The sequence below is a fragment of the Acinonyx jubatus genome, chromosome A2, assembly GCF_027475565.1.
Source record: "Acinonyx jubatus isolate Ajub_Pintada_27869175 chromosome A2, VMU_Ajub_asm_v1.0, whole genome shotgun sequence".
In the NCBI taxonomy this organism is placed as follows: Eukaryota; Metazoa; Chordata; class Mammalia; order Carnivora; family Felidae; genus Acinonyx; species Acinonyx jubatus.
The window spans coordinates 106,225,296-106,240,149 of NC_069383.1; the positions used below are offsets into that span (position 1 = coordinate 106,225,296).

Consider the following 14,854-nt stretch of genomic DNA (forward strand, 5'->3'; position numbering starts at 1 on the left):
CCCGTAGCTCTGATAGATCTCTGCAGCTCAGCAAGGTTGATCACGGAGCCCCAGCAGCAGAGTCCAGAGCTGACCTAGGTCAGAGCTGTGGACTCAGGCAGCAGGGTAAATGGTGGCCATCCGCCCCCCCCCCCCCCCCCGCCCCATTCACATCCACCTGGAACCTCAGAATGTGACCTTATTTGGAATAAGCGTCTTTGCAGATGTAATTAAGATAAGACATTTCGAGACAAGGTCATCCTGAGTTAGGGTGGGCTTTAAGTTCAATGACTGGGGCCCTTTTAAGAAAAGAGGAGAGGACTGTTGGGGTGGCAGGGAGTGGGGGGGGGGTGGGGTGGGGGGGGAGGGCAGGCAGCCACTGGAGGGACCAGCCACGGGCCCAGACCTGCCCGGACCCTCTCTGTGAGGCAGGAAGCACCCTCCCCTAGAGCCTGCAGGGGAAGCACGGCTGTCGACCTTAGAACTCTGGCCTCTGGAGCTGGGAGAGAAGAAATTTCTGGGGTTTGAAGCCACTCAGTTTGTTGTGGTTTATTATGGCAGTGCCAGGATGGAAAAACACAGGGTGCTATGAACTGAATTGTCTCCCTCGCTTCCCTCAAATTTCTATGTGGCAATCCAAACCGTCAATGTAGTATCTCCAATATCTGGAGATAACAGGGCTTTTAGGAGGTAATAATGTCAAATGGGGTCATGAGGGTAGGGTCCTGTTTTGACGGGATTAGTGGCAAGGGGCGAGGCAGAGATCTCTCTCTTACTGTCTCTCCATAGCACACAAAGAGGCCACATGAGCCAAGAGAGGATGCCTCAGGACGGAGTCTACCTGCCTGCACTTTGACTTGGACTTCGGGTCTCCAGACTGTGAGGAGTAAGTTGCTGTTATTCAAGCCTCCAGTGTGGTGTTCCGTTGTGTCAGCCTGAGCTGACTGCCACACCAGGTACCCTAAGCCTACGGTGATGTGGAGGGAGCAAAGGAAGGCCCCTGGCTAGCACTAGCGGCTGGAGTGTCAGCAGCTTGACCACATGCTCTCTGGAATGCTGCTGGCAGGCAGCCCCCAAAACACAGGAACCCGAAGGAGTGGTGGCCCCCTGAGCCAGGGCAGAGTCCTGGCCCCAGAGGCCAAGGACAGGTGCAAATAGCACCAAAGTGAACTTTTGAAAAGGTCCACAGGGAGGTTTGGAAGATCCTCCCAGAGACCTCTCTGAGCTGGAGGTGGAAACCGGAAATAGCTAGATGAGATTCATCTTAGAAAAATGCAAGCTCACATATCTGGGCAAAACTAATCCACATCACAGCATGAGACAGCGGCGGTATAGAGCGGGTGGGAGCATCAGTCCCCAGGGCAGCTGCAAGGGCCCAGGCAAGAGGTCATCTGTGCAGCCTGACTTTTTGAGGGGTGGTCTCGGCATGGGGAAAGTCCCTGAGGCTAGGGACTTAGGGGTCTGGCAACCCCAAGGCACGTTTATTGGAAGTAGAGGGCTGAAGCTTCCATTTCCCAGCGGGTCAGATGGCAACCTGATGGTCCACAGTGTTGTGGAGAGGAGCACCCCACCCAGCAGTGTTGTGGCCTCGCCCACTGGTGCCCAACCTCCACTCAGTGGGCACAGAGGGTTCCCCTCCCTGATCCTCCCTGGGTGTGGGAAGGCCCATGTTCCTCCGTTTTGCAAGTTGCCCCGTGTTTTAAGCATTCAGGTGTGATGGGTCATTAGAAGTTAGAGACACAGGACACAAGAGGAAAGGAAATCATTCTAGGGGAAAGATAGCTGCTCCCTGAGTAGAGGCAGGACCCACATGTGGGGAACGAGGCTCTGACCCCTTACACAGGCCCTGGGAGCTCCTCCTTCCCTGCTGGCCAGAGAAATGGGCACAGGGAAATGAGAGAGGGGCCAAAGCCCAGGCCTCCTGGCTGAGGAGTGAGCGTCCCGTGGCCCAGGAGGGCAGGTGGAGGCAGAAAAGGCCTCTCTCAGCCCTGTGCCTAGTGCCCTTGACAGGAGGCCCCAGGGAGAGGAGATCAAGGAGAGGGACAGGAACAGGTTACACCTGGTCTGTCCCACCTGTTAGTCTGAGCATAGGCTAAACCTGCTTCAACAAAAAGATTCCAACATGTGGCACCTGAAAATAAGAGAGGAGCAGCTCCCTACTGTCAGGATGTCAGCTGTCCCAGCCTGATCTAGACAATCAAAAGAATTTTTATGTTGGAAAAGGCATTGCTGGGTGTGATTTTTGTTTTCATTTTGTTGGATATGGTTGCCAAATTGGCTTCCAAGAAGTCCTTTCTACAAAGTGCCAGTCCCCTCACATCTGACAAGTGCCCAGGTCAGGCAATCCGGTGGGAGTTTACTGAGTAGTGTTTCTTCTGTGGCATTCCTCCCGGTGTTCCTGCCGATTTTTCCATTAGATCACTGTCTTTTTCTTTTTTATCTGTGGATAGTTTCACAATTACAGGAATTAGACAATTTCAAAATACATCGCAAATATTTTCCCCGGGGTTTGCCTTTTGATTATAATTTTTAACACATTTAAAATGTGAATGTGGTCAAGCTTATCACTCTTTTTCTTCCGTGTCTCCAGGTTTATCGTGACAGACTATGAAAACATTCGTGGACTTTTCAAGACGTTTTTCTGGTTTCTTTTTTTAGGTTTGGATGTTTGATCCATCTGGATTGCATTTCGGTGTTAAGGACGGAGGGAGCCAACTTCTATTTTTCCGAATGGCCGGTCAGTGGTACTAACGCGGCTGGACTGGAAAACCTTCCCGGGTTTGAAGCCCTTCACCCTCACCTTCCACCGGGCTCCGCGTCGCCAGGCCCTGCCCACTGCGGTCGCCGGCTCCGCCCACCCCCGTCGACCCCCGCGGGTCCCGCCCCAAGCTACGCTTCCACATTCCATGGCTCCGCCCCGAGCCAGTTTCTGCCCCTTATAGCCCCGCCCCCACATCACTGGACCCGCCCCACGCCCCGCCTCCGAGCTCTCCAGCCCCGCCCCACCCAGCCCTGACCTTCCCTCTCCCCGGCCCCGCCCCTAGCCCCGCCCCCTCCGCGCTTCTCGGCCCCGCCCCAACGCCGGCGCTCTTCCGGGTCGTCCCGGGGCGGCTCTAGGCGCTCCTCGAGTTATTTAAGTAAAAGGCGTGTCCTCTGGTGCTAATGGCATGGAGGAGGGGCGTCGCGCGCGCGGAACTCGTTGGGAGCCTGGGGGCCTACACAGCGCTTCTAGGGGCCTAAGTTGCCTGCGGCTGGACCGGCTCGCACGAGACCGCCAGGTGCCACTTCCCCTTCCAGCCAGCCTCCGCCGCCTTCCTTCCGACTTTTCGCGTGCCTTCTTTCCGGCGCCCGCCCGCGGCCAGAGCCAGGATGCTTCCGAAGCGGCGGCGAGCGTGGGTCGGGTCCCCTGGCGGTCCTGCCCCCTCCACGGCGCGCTTCCCCGGCATTGCCATCTACCTGGCCGAGCCGCGCATGGGTCGCAGCCGCCGGGCCTTCCTCACGCGCCTGGCCCTCTCCAAGGGCTTCCGGGTCCTGGATGCCTACAGGTGCGCGGTCGTGGACGAGCTTGTGGCCCAGAGCAGCACCTGCCGAGGGCTCCTGCCCGGGACGCCTTGTGGGGCAGGGGGCTCCTGCCCGGGGCGCCTTCGGGGGCGCTGGCCCGGGTATTCCTCGGGGGCCCAGCTTCTGGAGGCTCCTGCTTTGGGATGCCTGGGGGATGGCACCTGCCCGGGGCGCCTTAGTGGGGGGCGTCGCAGGAGGAGCGCGGGGAGGGTGTGGCGCTTACAGCGGACAGAGTGTCGCCTGTGTGGGTATTGCCATACTGTCGCGCCCAGAGGACACTGCTGCGTGGTGTGAGGGCCTAAGCACAAATTGCTAATGCTCAGAACTTTGCACGTGACCAGTCACTTTCACAAAAGGTGTTTCTTTACAGCTGAGGATATTGAGATCTAAAACGACTCACCTGCAGCTGACCCCCCAGGGTGGAGGGGCACCTGAGGTTTTTGGATTCCAAGTTAACCCTGGAACTTCATGCTCACGTGGCTTTTCTCTCAATATCCTCTTCTATGAAAGGGTGCTGTAGTTGGGGCCAGGAGTGTTCTGTAGGACAAGAAGAGAACGTCTGCCAGAGAGAGGCCTTGTAAAGAGCCATAGGGGTGCGTGGGGTTAAGGGTTTCAGTGGCTAACAGCCTTCTGCCCTAGGTGAGTTCATCTTGCCCCCTTAGCCAAAGTGACGTCGCTCCTCGGGGCTGAGAAAGTGACTTGAGGGAGGTCCAAGAGCAGCGATAATGACAGGCTGAGATTAAAGAACTGCGGTTCCCATAGGTTTGAAGTGGAAAGATCCAGTCCTCCTGCAGCTTTTTTTTTTTTAAGTGAATTAACCATTTTCAGTGGTTAGACCCACTCCGGAGGCGTGTTTAATGTACTGGATGCTAAGACCTTTTGCTTATTAGCTTGTCTAATCTTTGTAAAAACCCTACCCAGTGGATATGTTGTTATCTTCTTTAAAGAGGAGGAAATCAGGGCACGGAAAAGGGATGTGCTCAGGGGCATGCAGCATGTATGTGGCAGAGCTGGGGTTCAAATCCCAGCAGTCTGGGTCCCAGGCACTTAGATGGAGACCCACTGGTCCTGCCCACTAGAGAAGAACTTTCTCAGGGGTCAGAGGAGACAGACAGACAAGTGGACACGACCCTGGACTGGGCTTACAGTCACAGATGGAGCAGATAGGCATGGCTCTGTGGGGTCCTGGAGTGCCAGAGGGGTTCAAGTGCCAGAAGAGGTCCTCTGAGGACGTGACATTTGAGAAATGAGTGGGTGCGCACCAGGCAGAGGGGAGAGGGGCAAAGGCCAGGAGGTGTGGAGCGAAGCAGGAAGGACCTCTGGGCATCACCCCCTCCCCTCTCTCTGCCCAGCTCTGAGGTGACACATGTGGTGATGGAACAGACCTCAGCGGAGGAGGCCAGCACGTGGAAGGAGCACAGGGCGGTGGCAGGCTCTCCACAGGGCCGCACCAGCCCAGTGCTGCTGGACATAAGCTGGTTCACGGAAAGCATGGCAGCTGGGGAGCCCGTGCCTGTGGAGCCCCGGCACTGCCTGGAGGTGAGCTGGGGGGAGGGCCGCAGGGGCAGGCCTCGCCCGGCGGGTCAGGTGAAGTGTCATCACCGGCTGCCGTTAGACGAAATGGGCAGGAGGGCTCAGCGCAGGCCACTGGGGACCCTGGGAGGCCAGGCCATCCTGGCTTCTGCTGTCACCTGGCATAAGCTCTTGGGATCCACCTGTTTTTAGCACATTCAGGCCTTTCTTGCTCAAGTAGTGAGATGGTACCTCCTCGCGAAACAGCAGGACACTGTCCTCAGGTGCTGTGGGTCTGTGGCCTCTGTCTGCCTTGGTGCTTCCTGGTGAGCAGAGCTGGGGTGAGGGGATGGACTCAGAGCCAGGCTCTCCATGTTCGAGCCCCACGTCCCTGTCTATGAGGTGGAGTGACCAGCACTCTGAGCCACGTGACAGAGAGGGCTGGGGAAGTGGAGCACAGGCTGCATGTGCAACGACAGGAAATGTCCTCCGTCCTCCACCGGAGCTGCTACTCTGGCCTGAGGAGCCCTCCTTAGCCTGCTCTGCAGGGCAGGGCTGCTCTACGCCTTCTGTCCTGGGAGCCGGCCCCGCAAGCCCCGCAGCCTCCAAGTGGCCTCTGTATTGCCCATCTGTAGGTGGCCGTGCCCGGGAAAGGGCTGCCAGGCTCAGTATGGATGCCACAGTATGCCTGCCAGCGCCCCACACCCCTCACACACCACAACAGCAGCCTCACGGTGAGCCCCGGGCTCCCAGCCTCCCTGGGATGGGCCCAGGCCTGTTCCTGTGAGCACTGCCACTCTGCCCTGCCCCAGCCTGGGGACGGGTGGTGGAAGGGAGGGTGGGGTGGGGTACCCTTCCCCTCACCCAGGCCCCCTCCTCGCAGGAGCCTCTGGAAATGCTGGCGGAGGCGGCTGGCTTTGAGGGCAGTGAAGGCCGCTTCCTCTCCTTCTACAGAGCGGCCTCGGTGCTCAAGGCCCTTCCGAGCCGGGTCACAGCCATGAGCCAGCTGCAGGGGCTGCCCCACTTTGGAGAACATTCCTGCAGGGTCATCCAGGTAGGTGTTCACCACCCTTAGCAGGGTGGTTGAGGAGAGGAGGGAGTGGAGGTGGTTAGTGGTTGAGTCCAGCCGTGGAGATTTTCAGGCTGAGGCAGGTCACCCTCTGCTCAGATTCCTCATCTGTAAATTGGGGCCACACGATGTGGCTGAGAGGGACCAGACAGGACTGGTAGCTGGCACTGTTGGCATCGGCCCAGCTGTCCAGGACGGTAGAAGAGAACCCATGACTATAAGCACCACTTCTTAAAACACAAAGTATTTGGGGCACCTGGGGGGCTCAGTTGGTTAAGTGTCTGACTTTGGCTCAGGTCATGATCTCACGGTTCGTGGACTCAACGAACTCTGTGCTGACAGCCCAGAGCCTGGAGCCTGCTTCAGATTCTGTGTCTCCCTCTCTCTCTGCCCCTCCCCTGCTAACACGTTTTCTCCCTCTCTCTCTCAAAAATAAACATTAAAAAAAATTTAAAACAACAACAACAAAGTAAGGACCAAAAATGTTAAAATGTCTTTTTGTACACTTATCATTGAGAGAATATATTGTGACAAAAAGACTTTTGATTTCAGTTAAACTTTTAAAGGAAGTCTCATTGAATGCACCGCCTGTGTTTTGAAAAGCAGTGTTTGGGGCGCCTGGGTGGCTAAGTCGGTTGAGCGTCTGACTCTTGGTTTCAGCTCAGGTCATGACCTCATGGTTTGTGGGTTTGAGCCCTATGGACAGTGCAGAGCCTGTTTGGGTCCCTCTCTCTCTGACCCTCCTCTGCTCACACTGTCTCTCAAAATAAGTAAATAAACTTTAAAAAAGAGAGAAAAGAGATGGTTTCCCTGTCCTGGGACTTGTAACTCATTTGAGAGCTGGCCTGTCCCTGGGCCGAGGGGCTTTGAGGCCAGGAAATTTGGTGGCTCCCTGGGCACAGTCTCTCCTCCAAGTCCCCCTGCATCCTGACTGGATGAAACTTCCCTGTGGAGTGTTGGGGTTCCGACTGCTGCCTGGGCCCCAGCTCTTATCTCCAGTCAGGCTGACTGTTCTGCTTTGTTCCCCAGGAAGTGCTGGCACAGGGAGTATGTGAGGAGGTGGAGAGAATCCGATGCTCAGAGAGGTACCAGACCATGAAGGTACGTGTGGGGCAGACCCTGGTGGGCACATGGAGCCCGTGGCCCTCCCTCAGGTGACAGCACAGCTCCAGCCATGGACGGGAGGTCAGCAGGGGCACCCAGGGGTCAGAGAAGGTCTTACTGAGGAAGTGGCAGCTAAGTTGACACCTGATATGCACGAGGCAGCCAAACAAAGTGGGGCCTGGAGAAGCTTGTTTTTAGCACAGGGAATTTTCTAGATCACTCAGCACCATCTGCTCTGATTGGACCATCTGTGGGGTGTTCTCAAGCATGTTGTATGCTCTGGCATCTTAAACAGAGCAAACTGGACAAAATGTAACCACCTCCTGGGTGTCGCAGGGCCACTCACCCTTGCACGGTCTCCTCGTGTCCGCAGTGCATCTTCCACTGTTCCCATCTGACCTGCTGACACCTGTCGCATCAGCAACCTGTTGGGGGAGTGGGTCACGATGCTCCGGGAGGTGGCCCAGAATGTTGTGAGGGGCAGTGGGGGCTTCAGAAAGGGACCAGAGCCACATGTGACACACGGAAGGCCCCAGGTAGGCAGAGGACGGGAGTGTATGGGCCACATGGGAGTTAGTGGACGAGCACTGATGGAAGGCAGGGCCCTCACCTCTCCCTGGGCACCCAGAGGTCACCCAGGTCAGCAGAGAGGTGGGTTAACGATTAGAAGTTTGTAGTCATAAAGCAATAGGTTAGGTTGTTCTGAGCATTTTTTCTGGCAGGACCCAGCTGGTGCTCTTGGTTCAGGGGATCAAGGGAAGAGTGGGCAGCATAGCCCAAGAAGGGCAGGGCTGCAGCCGTCCTGCAGGAAGCAGGGCCCAAGGATCCACTTGCTGCTGGGTACTTCCCCTATTCTGCACGCTGGCTGCTCTGCTGGTTGAGACCTGGCCGCAGAAGGTTCCCTTTCCATGGGTTACAGCCTCCACCACTGCCCAGGCCGGACCTTCTGTTTCAGTTCCAGAAATCCCCAGGGAGGGGATTGGCTGGCACAGGGCAGGTGCCCACCTCTGACCGACAAGCTGTGGTTGGGGAGGAAAGAGGTGATGGGCTGGGGCTGGGGTCCGGGCCGCCCTGTGTGGGAGCCCCGTGTGGCAGGCAGTCCCCGGCAGGAGGTGGGCTCCCGTGTCTATCTTCCAGCCCCAGGCTTGCATTTCCTCCAGCTCCTGCTACAACGACCCTCTGGTTGTTAACTGCCTGTTGTTTTGGTGTTTGCTGAGGAGCAGAACGAGGGGCATGAGGCTCCGATTGCTCTTAGGTGGGAGCGGCCAGTGGATGAGAGCTGTGAGCTGTCTGTGTGGGATGCTGGAATCACAGGCTGGAGCTGCGGGTTCTAGGGAGACCAAGGCCCTCTGGGGGAGGTACACACGGGGTCTCTTTGTGCTGTGCACCGTGAGGCTGGGCTGCATAGCCGGGCTCGGGGATTGGATCCTGTCTGTACTGTCACTGTGTGGCCTCGGGCAGCTTGCTCACACTTGAGAACTGTGAGTAGGGACGGCACCTGCCAGGCCACGGGGTGGGGCTCAGTGAGGCCCTAGTGAGATGCTGTGGCGGTGCTGGCCTGGGACAGCACCCCCTTCACAGACCGCTGCTGCTGTCTGCATCTTCTGAAAGGGCTCTGCTCCTGACCATGCTGCGCTCATGCCCCAAACAGCTTTTCACCGGGATCTTCGGGGTTGGGGTAAAAACTGCTGACCGGTGGTACCGAGAAGGGCTGCGGACCCTCGACAGCCTCCAAGAGCAGCCCCAGAGGCTGACCCAGCAGCAGAAAGCAGGTGAGCCCTGTGAGAAAGGACAGGACCCTGGGCTCCCACACCATGGCACCCTCAGCATGGACACAGGGCATGTGCGGATGGCTGCCTGGATGGCAGGTAATGGGATCAGTGCAAAGGGCCCTGGTGGTAGGTGGCCTCCCTGGTCTCCACCCAGTGGAATCTGGATCCACTGCAGCCCTTTTGCAGTGAACAGTGATGGTCACAGTAGCTGCTGTGACATTGAGGCCTCCTAGTGGAACTCAGATCTGGACCAGGCCCCTTACCACTTCTTACTGCTTCTCCTTTTTTTTTTTTTTTTTTAAATTTAAATCCAAGTTGGTTAATATATAGTGTAATGATGATTTCAGGAATAGAATGTAGTGATTAATCACTTACTTATAACACCCAGTGCTCTTCCCTATAGGCGCCCTCTCCTTAATGACCATCCCCTTCTAGCCCATCTACCACTTCCCCTCCAGCAACTCTCAGTTTTTTCTCTGTTTAAAAGTCTCTTACTATTGGTCTCCTTCTCTGTTTTTATCTTACTTTCCCTTCCCTTCTCCTATGTTCATCTGTTGTGTTTCTCAAATTCAACCTATGAGTGAAATTGTGATATTTGTCTTTTTCTGACTTATTTCACTTAGCAAAATACACTCTAGTTCCATCCATGTTATTGTAAATGGTAAGATCTCATTCTTTTTGATAGCTGAGTAATACTCCATCATATATATAAATCACATCTTCTTTATCCATTCATCCATCATTGGACATTTGGGCTCTTTCCATACTTTGGCTATTGTTAAAAGTGCTGCTATAAACATTGGGGTGCGTGTGTCCCTTCGAAACAGCATTTTTGTATCTTTTGAATAAATTCCTAGTAGTGCACTTGCTGGGTTGTAGAGTAGTTTATTTTTAATTATTTGGGGAACCTCCAAACTGTTTTCCAGAGTGGCTGCACCAGTTTGCATTCCCACCAACAATGCAAGAGAAATCCTCTTTCTCTGCATCTTTTGTTGCCTGAGTTGTTAATGTTAGCCATTCTGACAGGTGTGAGGTGGTATCTCATTGTGGTTTTGATTTGTATTTCCTTGATGATGAGTGATGTTGAGCATCTTTTCATGTGTCTGTTGGCCATCTGGATGTCTTCTTTGGAAAAGTGTCTATTCATGTCTTTTGCCCATTTCTTCACTGGATTATTTGTTTTTTGGGTGTTGAATTTGATAAGTTCTTTATAGATTTTTGGATCCTAACCCTTTATCTGGTATGTCATTTGCAAATATCTTCTCATATTCAATTGATTGCCTTTTAGTTTTGCTGACTGTTCCTTCGCTGTGCAGAAGGTTTTAATCTTGATGAGGTCCCAATAGTTCATTTTTGCTTTTGTTTCCCTTGCCTCCGGAGACGTGTTGAATAAGAAGTTGCTGCAGCCAAGGTTAAAGAGGTTGCTGCCTGTTTTCTCCTGTAGGAATTTAATGGTTTCCTTTCTCACATTTATTCACCCATTTTGAGTTTATTTTTGTGTATGGTGTAAGAAAGTGGTCCAGCTTCATTCTTCTGCATGTTGCTGTCCAGTCTTCCCAACACCTTTTGCTGAAGAGACTGTTTTTCCATTGGGTATTCTTTCCTGCTTCATTGAAGATGAGTTGACCATAGAGTGTGTCCATTTCTGGGTTCTCTATTCTGTTCCATTGATCTGAGTGTCTGTTTTCGTGGCAGTACCATACTGTCTTAATGACTATAGCTTTGTAATACAGCTCCGAGTCCGAGATTGTGATGCCTCCAGCTTTGGTTTTCTTTTTCAAAATTACTTTGGCTATTCAGGGTCTTTCTGGTTACATACAAATTTTAGGAATGTTTGTTCTAGCTGTGTGAAGAATGCTGGTGTTATTTTGATGGGGATTGCAGACCCCTTACTTCTGATTCCAGGAAAGGGAGGCTGTGTCTGTGCCCTGTGCACACCTTGCTAGCATGGGGCTGGTGCCCTGGCCCACTAGGTGATGGTATGGGGACTTGTGTGGCAGGAGAGGCTCAGTACAGGGCTTGCATGGGAGGTGGCACCATGTGGTGGAATGAACATGAACTTGAGAGTTTGTCAGGCTTGGGTTTGAGTCCTGTCTCTGCAGCTTACTAGGTAGGTGACCATGGCCCTGAGACTTAACTTCTCTGAGCCTTGGTGACATTCTCCACAAATCATGGGGCTCTGTGAGCTCCTCTTTGTGAGGCCAGTGGGGAGTAGGTGTTAATCAGTGTCTCTGTCCTCTCCATGTGGCCCGGGGTGGGGGCCCCATTCGAGTTGTTCCGCAGCCCAGCACCCACCACTTCTTTGAACATCTTCCCTCGGGCTGGGGGTCATGGGAGGGTTGCCTGGACGGTCCACAGGAGGTGAGACCCATGGAGTCACGTGTCCAGTGGAACATTAAGTGATATCATCATTGACTGCACCCAGTCCCCTCTCCCCATGGTGCCGGAGAGATGGAGCCGCCAGCAGCACTTAGCCTGTGCGGCCACATGCTGTTACTCCCCACTTAGATTTCTCATTGTGTGGAAAGTCCAGTGACACTCCCATGGTGGGGGCGGGGAGATAGGGCTACAGTGAGGGGTTCCTGAGTGGCAGAGCCACCTTCTTCACGTGTTTATCGCTTTCCGGGCCATTTTATGGATGGGAAAACCAAGGCATTCAAAAAGGTAGACTGCGTCGTGAGTGCACTTACATCAGCCTCCTGATGGGATGGAGAAAGTTCTGCAAGACGCTCCCATTGGGGAGAACTGGGCAGGGGGCTCAGGGGCTTCTGTCATTTCTTCCAACTACATGTGAATCTGCAGTTTCCTCTGAATAAAAGTTTACTATTTAAAAGAGAGGAGGGGACAGTGGAGAGCAAGACAGTGGGGCTGAGAAGGTCAGGAGAGCCGCACTGCCCACAGGACTCCGGCACTACCAGGACCTGAGTGTGCCGCTCCAGCGACCCCAAGTGGAGGCCCTACAGCGGGTGGTGGAGGCAGCCGTGGGGCACATCCTTCCCGGGGCCACCGTCACGCTGGCGGGGGGCTTTCGGAGGTAAGGGGGTCTGGCCTGCCCCTCCCACCCCAGTGAAGGCGCCTGAGGGGGGGCCACAGAGGTGGGCCTTCCCGCACTAGTGGGACCGGGGACAACAGGAGGCCCACGTATCCTGTGTTGGCCCGAACTCAGAGCGGGCCCCCTCAGGGGCAAGTTGCAGGGCCACGACGTGGATTTCCTCCTCACCCACCCCCAGGAGGGCCGGGAGGCAGGGCTGCTGACCAGAGTGATGCACAGCCTGCAGAGTCAGGTGAGGAGCTGCCTGCTGCCTACCCTGGGGGCTCTGCCGGGACCCGGGCCCCCCCCCCCCCCCCCCCCGCCCGGCACCGCGGACCCCGCCACACCTGCTCCTCCCCCAGGGCCTTGTCCTGTACCACCAGCACCACCACGGCCACTGTGCAGATGCCGCCTGCCCGCCCCGGCAGAACCATGCCATGGACGGCTTTGAGAGAACCTTCTGTATCTTCTGCCTGCCTTCACCCCCAGGGGCTGTTGTGGGGGGCGCCCGGAGGGCCGTGCGGGTAGACCTGGTGGTGGTCCCTGTCAGCCAGTTCCCCTACGCCCTGCTGGGCTGGACCGGCTCGAAGGTAGGGGGCTTGCTACTGGGGCTGGGCGGGGCCTCCCGTCAGGGGCCCCCATACAGCCTCGCTTTCTGCAGCATTTCCAGCGGGAGCTGCGCCGCTTTAGCCGGAAGGAGAGAGGGTTGTGGCTGAACAGCCATGGGCTGTTTGACCCCCAGCAGGTGTGTTGCTGGGAGGGAACGGCCTGGCCCCGCCCCCCCTGCCCCCCCCCCCCCCCCCACTAAGGCTCTGGCTCCTGTTGCAGAAGAAACATTTCCATGCGGCTTCGGAGGAAGACATCTTCAGACACCTGGGCCTGGAGTACCTTCCCCCAGAGCAGAGAAATGCCTGACCCAGCCGCTGGCCCAGTCTGCTCTCTGGAGAGGCAGGCCCTGTGGATGCCCTCGGCCGCTGGAAGTCTCCAGGGCAAAGATGCACTGTGGCCCCAGGTCCTCACCCCACACCCAGGCCCGGATATAATGAAGTGAGCACACGTAACAAACCAACCTCTGTTTTTTTGTGCTGCTGGCTGCCCAGGGGGCGTGGTGCTGATTCTGTGCAGAGGCCCATCCTGCTGGGTGTTGGTCGGGGGCAGGGCTGTGTGACCCTGGGTCAGTGAGGACCTGAAGGCACCTTCTCTGTGGGCTGGTTGTGGAACTTGAGGTGGCGGATGGCAAGTGCTTTGTGCGGTGGGGGTGGGGGGGTTGTCCACCTGCTGTGTGGCCAGCCACTGGGGAGGACAGGGCCCAGAGGTAGGAGCTGGGGGCAGGGGGAGAATTTCCAGGGCTTGTCCACCACCTTCCAGCCAGGCTTCCTGTCTCTGCCTCTGCTCTTCTAAGGTCTGTTCTCAGAAGGCCTTTGTCAGCAGGTCCTGTCGCACCCCTCGTTGCTCCAGGCACACACTCGTGCTCAGCGATTCCAAAGCCTCACAGTGGCCCCCAGAGCCCTGGCCACCCCTGACCACTGGCCTCGTCTGTTCTCCCACTGCTTTGAGCCAGGCGCCTTCCTGCCCCGGTGCCCATGTGAACTGCCCCAGACACCCACGAGGCCAGGGCAGGTCTCAGCCTTTCCTGGAGGGGCCTTGGCCATGCAGTGTTCTCTGCTCCTCAAATCCCCAGGCCTGCCCCGGCCTCAGTGCCTTTGCCACAGGACCGTCCACTAGAAGGCCTCTCCTCCTGACTCAGGTCTCTGTCTGTTGAGGACTTTCCTGACCACTCGCTGCGTTAAGAATTATTTTTTTAAATAACATGCAGACAAATTGATTCTTTTTGGTGTCCCTGTGTACACCCATTCCCCTCCACCATGCGAGCCCTAGAAATAAAACAGCCAGTTATTGTGCCAGCAAAACAGGTTTGTTTACTTGGGAATGACTGAGGGACAGTAATCTAGGACAAGTAACCTGATAAAACCAAAAGATGGGAACAGGAGGAGGAACAGGAGGAACAGCCTTCCCTTTGGGAAGGGCTGTCATGTATGAAAGTCCGATGGAGATTCGGAGTTCGGGGTGGTGGTTTCTCACAGGCTGGGCTGGTGCCAGGACAAGGACCCTCCTCCTGTGGGCAGCAGGACAGGCTTCCCTGCCTTCCCTTCTTCTGTGCTGTCAGCACAGAGCCTGACCCAGGGCTCAAACTCACAACCCAGGGATCATGACCTGAGCCAAAATCAAGAGTCAGACAGGGGCGCCTGGGTGGCTCAGTTGGTTAAGCATCCAACTCAGTTTTGGCTCAGGTCATGATCTCGTGGTTTGTGAGTTCGAGCCCTGCATTGGGCTCTGTGCTGAAGGTGCCGAGCCTGCTTGGGATTCTCTCCCTCCTCTCTGCTCCTCTTCCACTCTGTCTGTCTCAAAAATTCTCCCTCTCTCTGCTCCTCTCCCACTCTGTCTCTCTCTCTCAAAAAAAAAAAAAAAAAAAGGTCGGACACTTAACTGAACCACCTAGGCACCCCTAATTTTCATTTTAAGTAAGCTCTGTGCCCAGTGTGGGGCTTGAACTCACAACCCTGAGATCAAGAGTTGCACACTTGGGGTGCCTGGGTGGCTCAGTCAGTTAAGTGTCCAACTTTGGTTCAGGTCATGATCTTGTGGTTTGTGGTTTTGAGCCCCGCGTTGGGCTCTGTGCTAACAGTTCAGAGCCTGGAGCCTGCTTTGGGTTCTGTGTCTCCCCTCTCGGCCCCTCCCATGCTCATGCTCTGTCTCTTAAATAATAAATAAAACGTTAAAAAAAAAAAAAGTTGCATGCTCTACTGACTGAGCCAGCAGGGAACC

General features: G+C 55.6%; 1 protein-coding gene and 1 long non-coding RNA gene across 6 annotated transcripts; both read left to right on the top strand.

Moving 5' to 3' along the window:
• Nucleotides 1-458: 458 nt before the first annotated feature.
• Nucleotides 459-2,799, top strand: LOC128314838 (uncharacterized). The gene is made up of 3 exons (XR_008296958.1): nt 459-669; nt 769-865; nt 2,638-2,799. It is a non-coding gene; the product is annotated as an uncharacterized LOC128314838 (long non-coding RNA).
• Nucleotides 2,800-2,874: 75 nt separating this feature from the next.
• On the top strand, nt 2,875-14,819 carry POLM (DNA polymerase mu). Of its 5 annotated transcripts, none has more exons than XM_027045967.2 (11): nt 2,875-3,524; nt 4,893-5,079; nt 5,688-5,786; nt 5,936-6,106; nt 7,151-7,222; nt 8,877-8,997; nt 11,899-12,031; nt 12,164-12,281; nt 12,391-12,618; nt 12,690-12,773; nt 12,857-14,819. In XM_027045967.2, the coding sequence occupies exons 1-11, from the start codon at nt 3,349-3,351 to the stop codon at nt 12,941-12,943; spliced, it is 1,476 nt and encodes a 491-aa protein (XP_026901768.1). In that variant the 5' UTR covers nt 2,875-3,348; the 3' UTR covers nt 12,944-14,819. The 5 variants fall into 5 exon arrangements, with proteins under 5 accessions (XP_026901768.1, XP_026901770.1, XP_026901769.1 ...); XM_027045969.2 differs by having other exon boundaries at nt 3,151-3,524; nt 12,412-12,618; XM_027045968.2 differs by having other exon boundaries at nt 3,151-3,524; nt 12,179-12,281.
• Nucleotides 14,820-14,854: the final 35 nt, after the last annotated feature.

Coding starts and splice junctions, on each gene's coding strand:
- POLM (XM_027045967.2), top strand. CDS start 3,349: ATGCTTCCGAAGCGGCGGCGAGCGTGGGTCGGGTCCCCTGGCGGTCCT. Junction 3,525..4,892: donor CGGGTCCTGGATGCCTACAG/GTGCGCGGTCGT, acceptor CTCTCTGCCCAG/CTCTGAGGTGACACATGTGG. Junction 12,032..12,163: donor CTGGCGGGGGGCTTTCGGAG/GTAAGGGGGTCT, acceptor GCCCGAACTCAG/AGCGGGCCCCCTCAGGGGCA.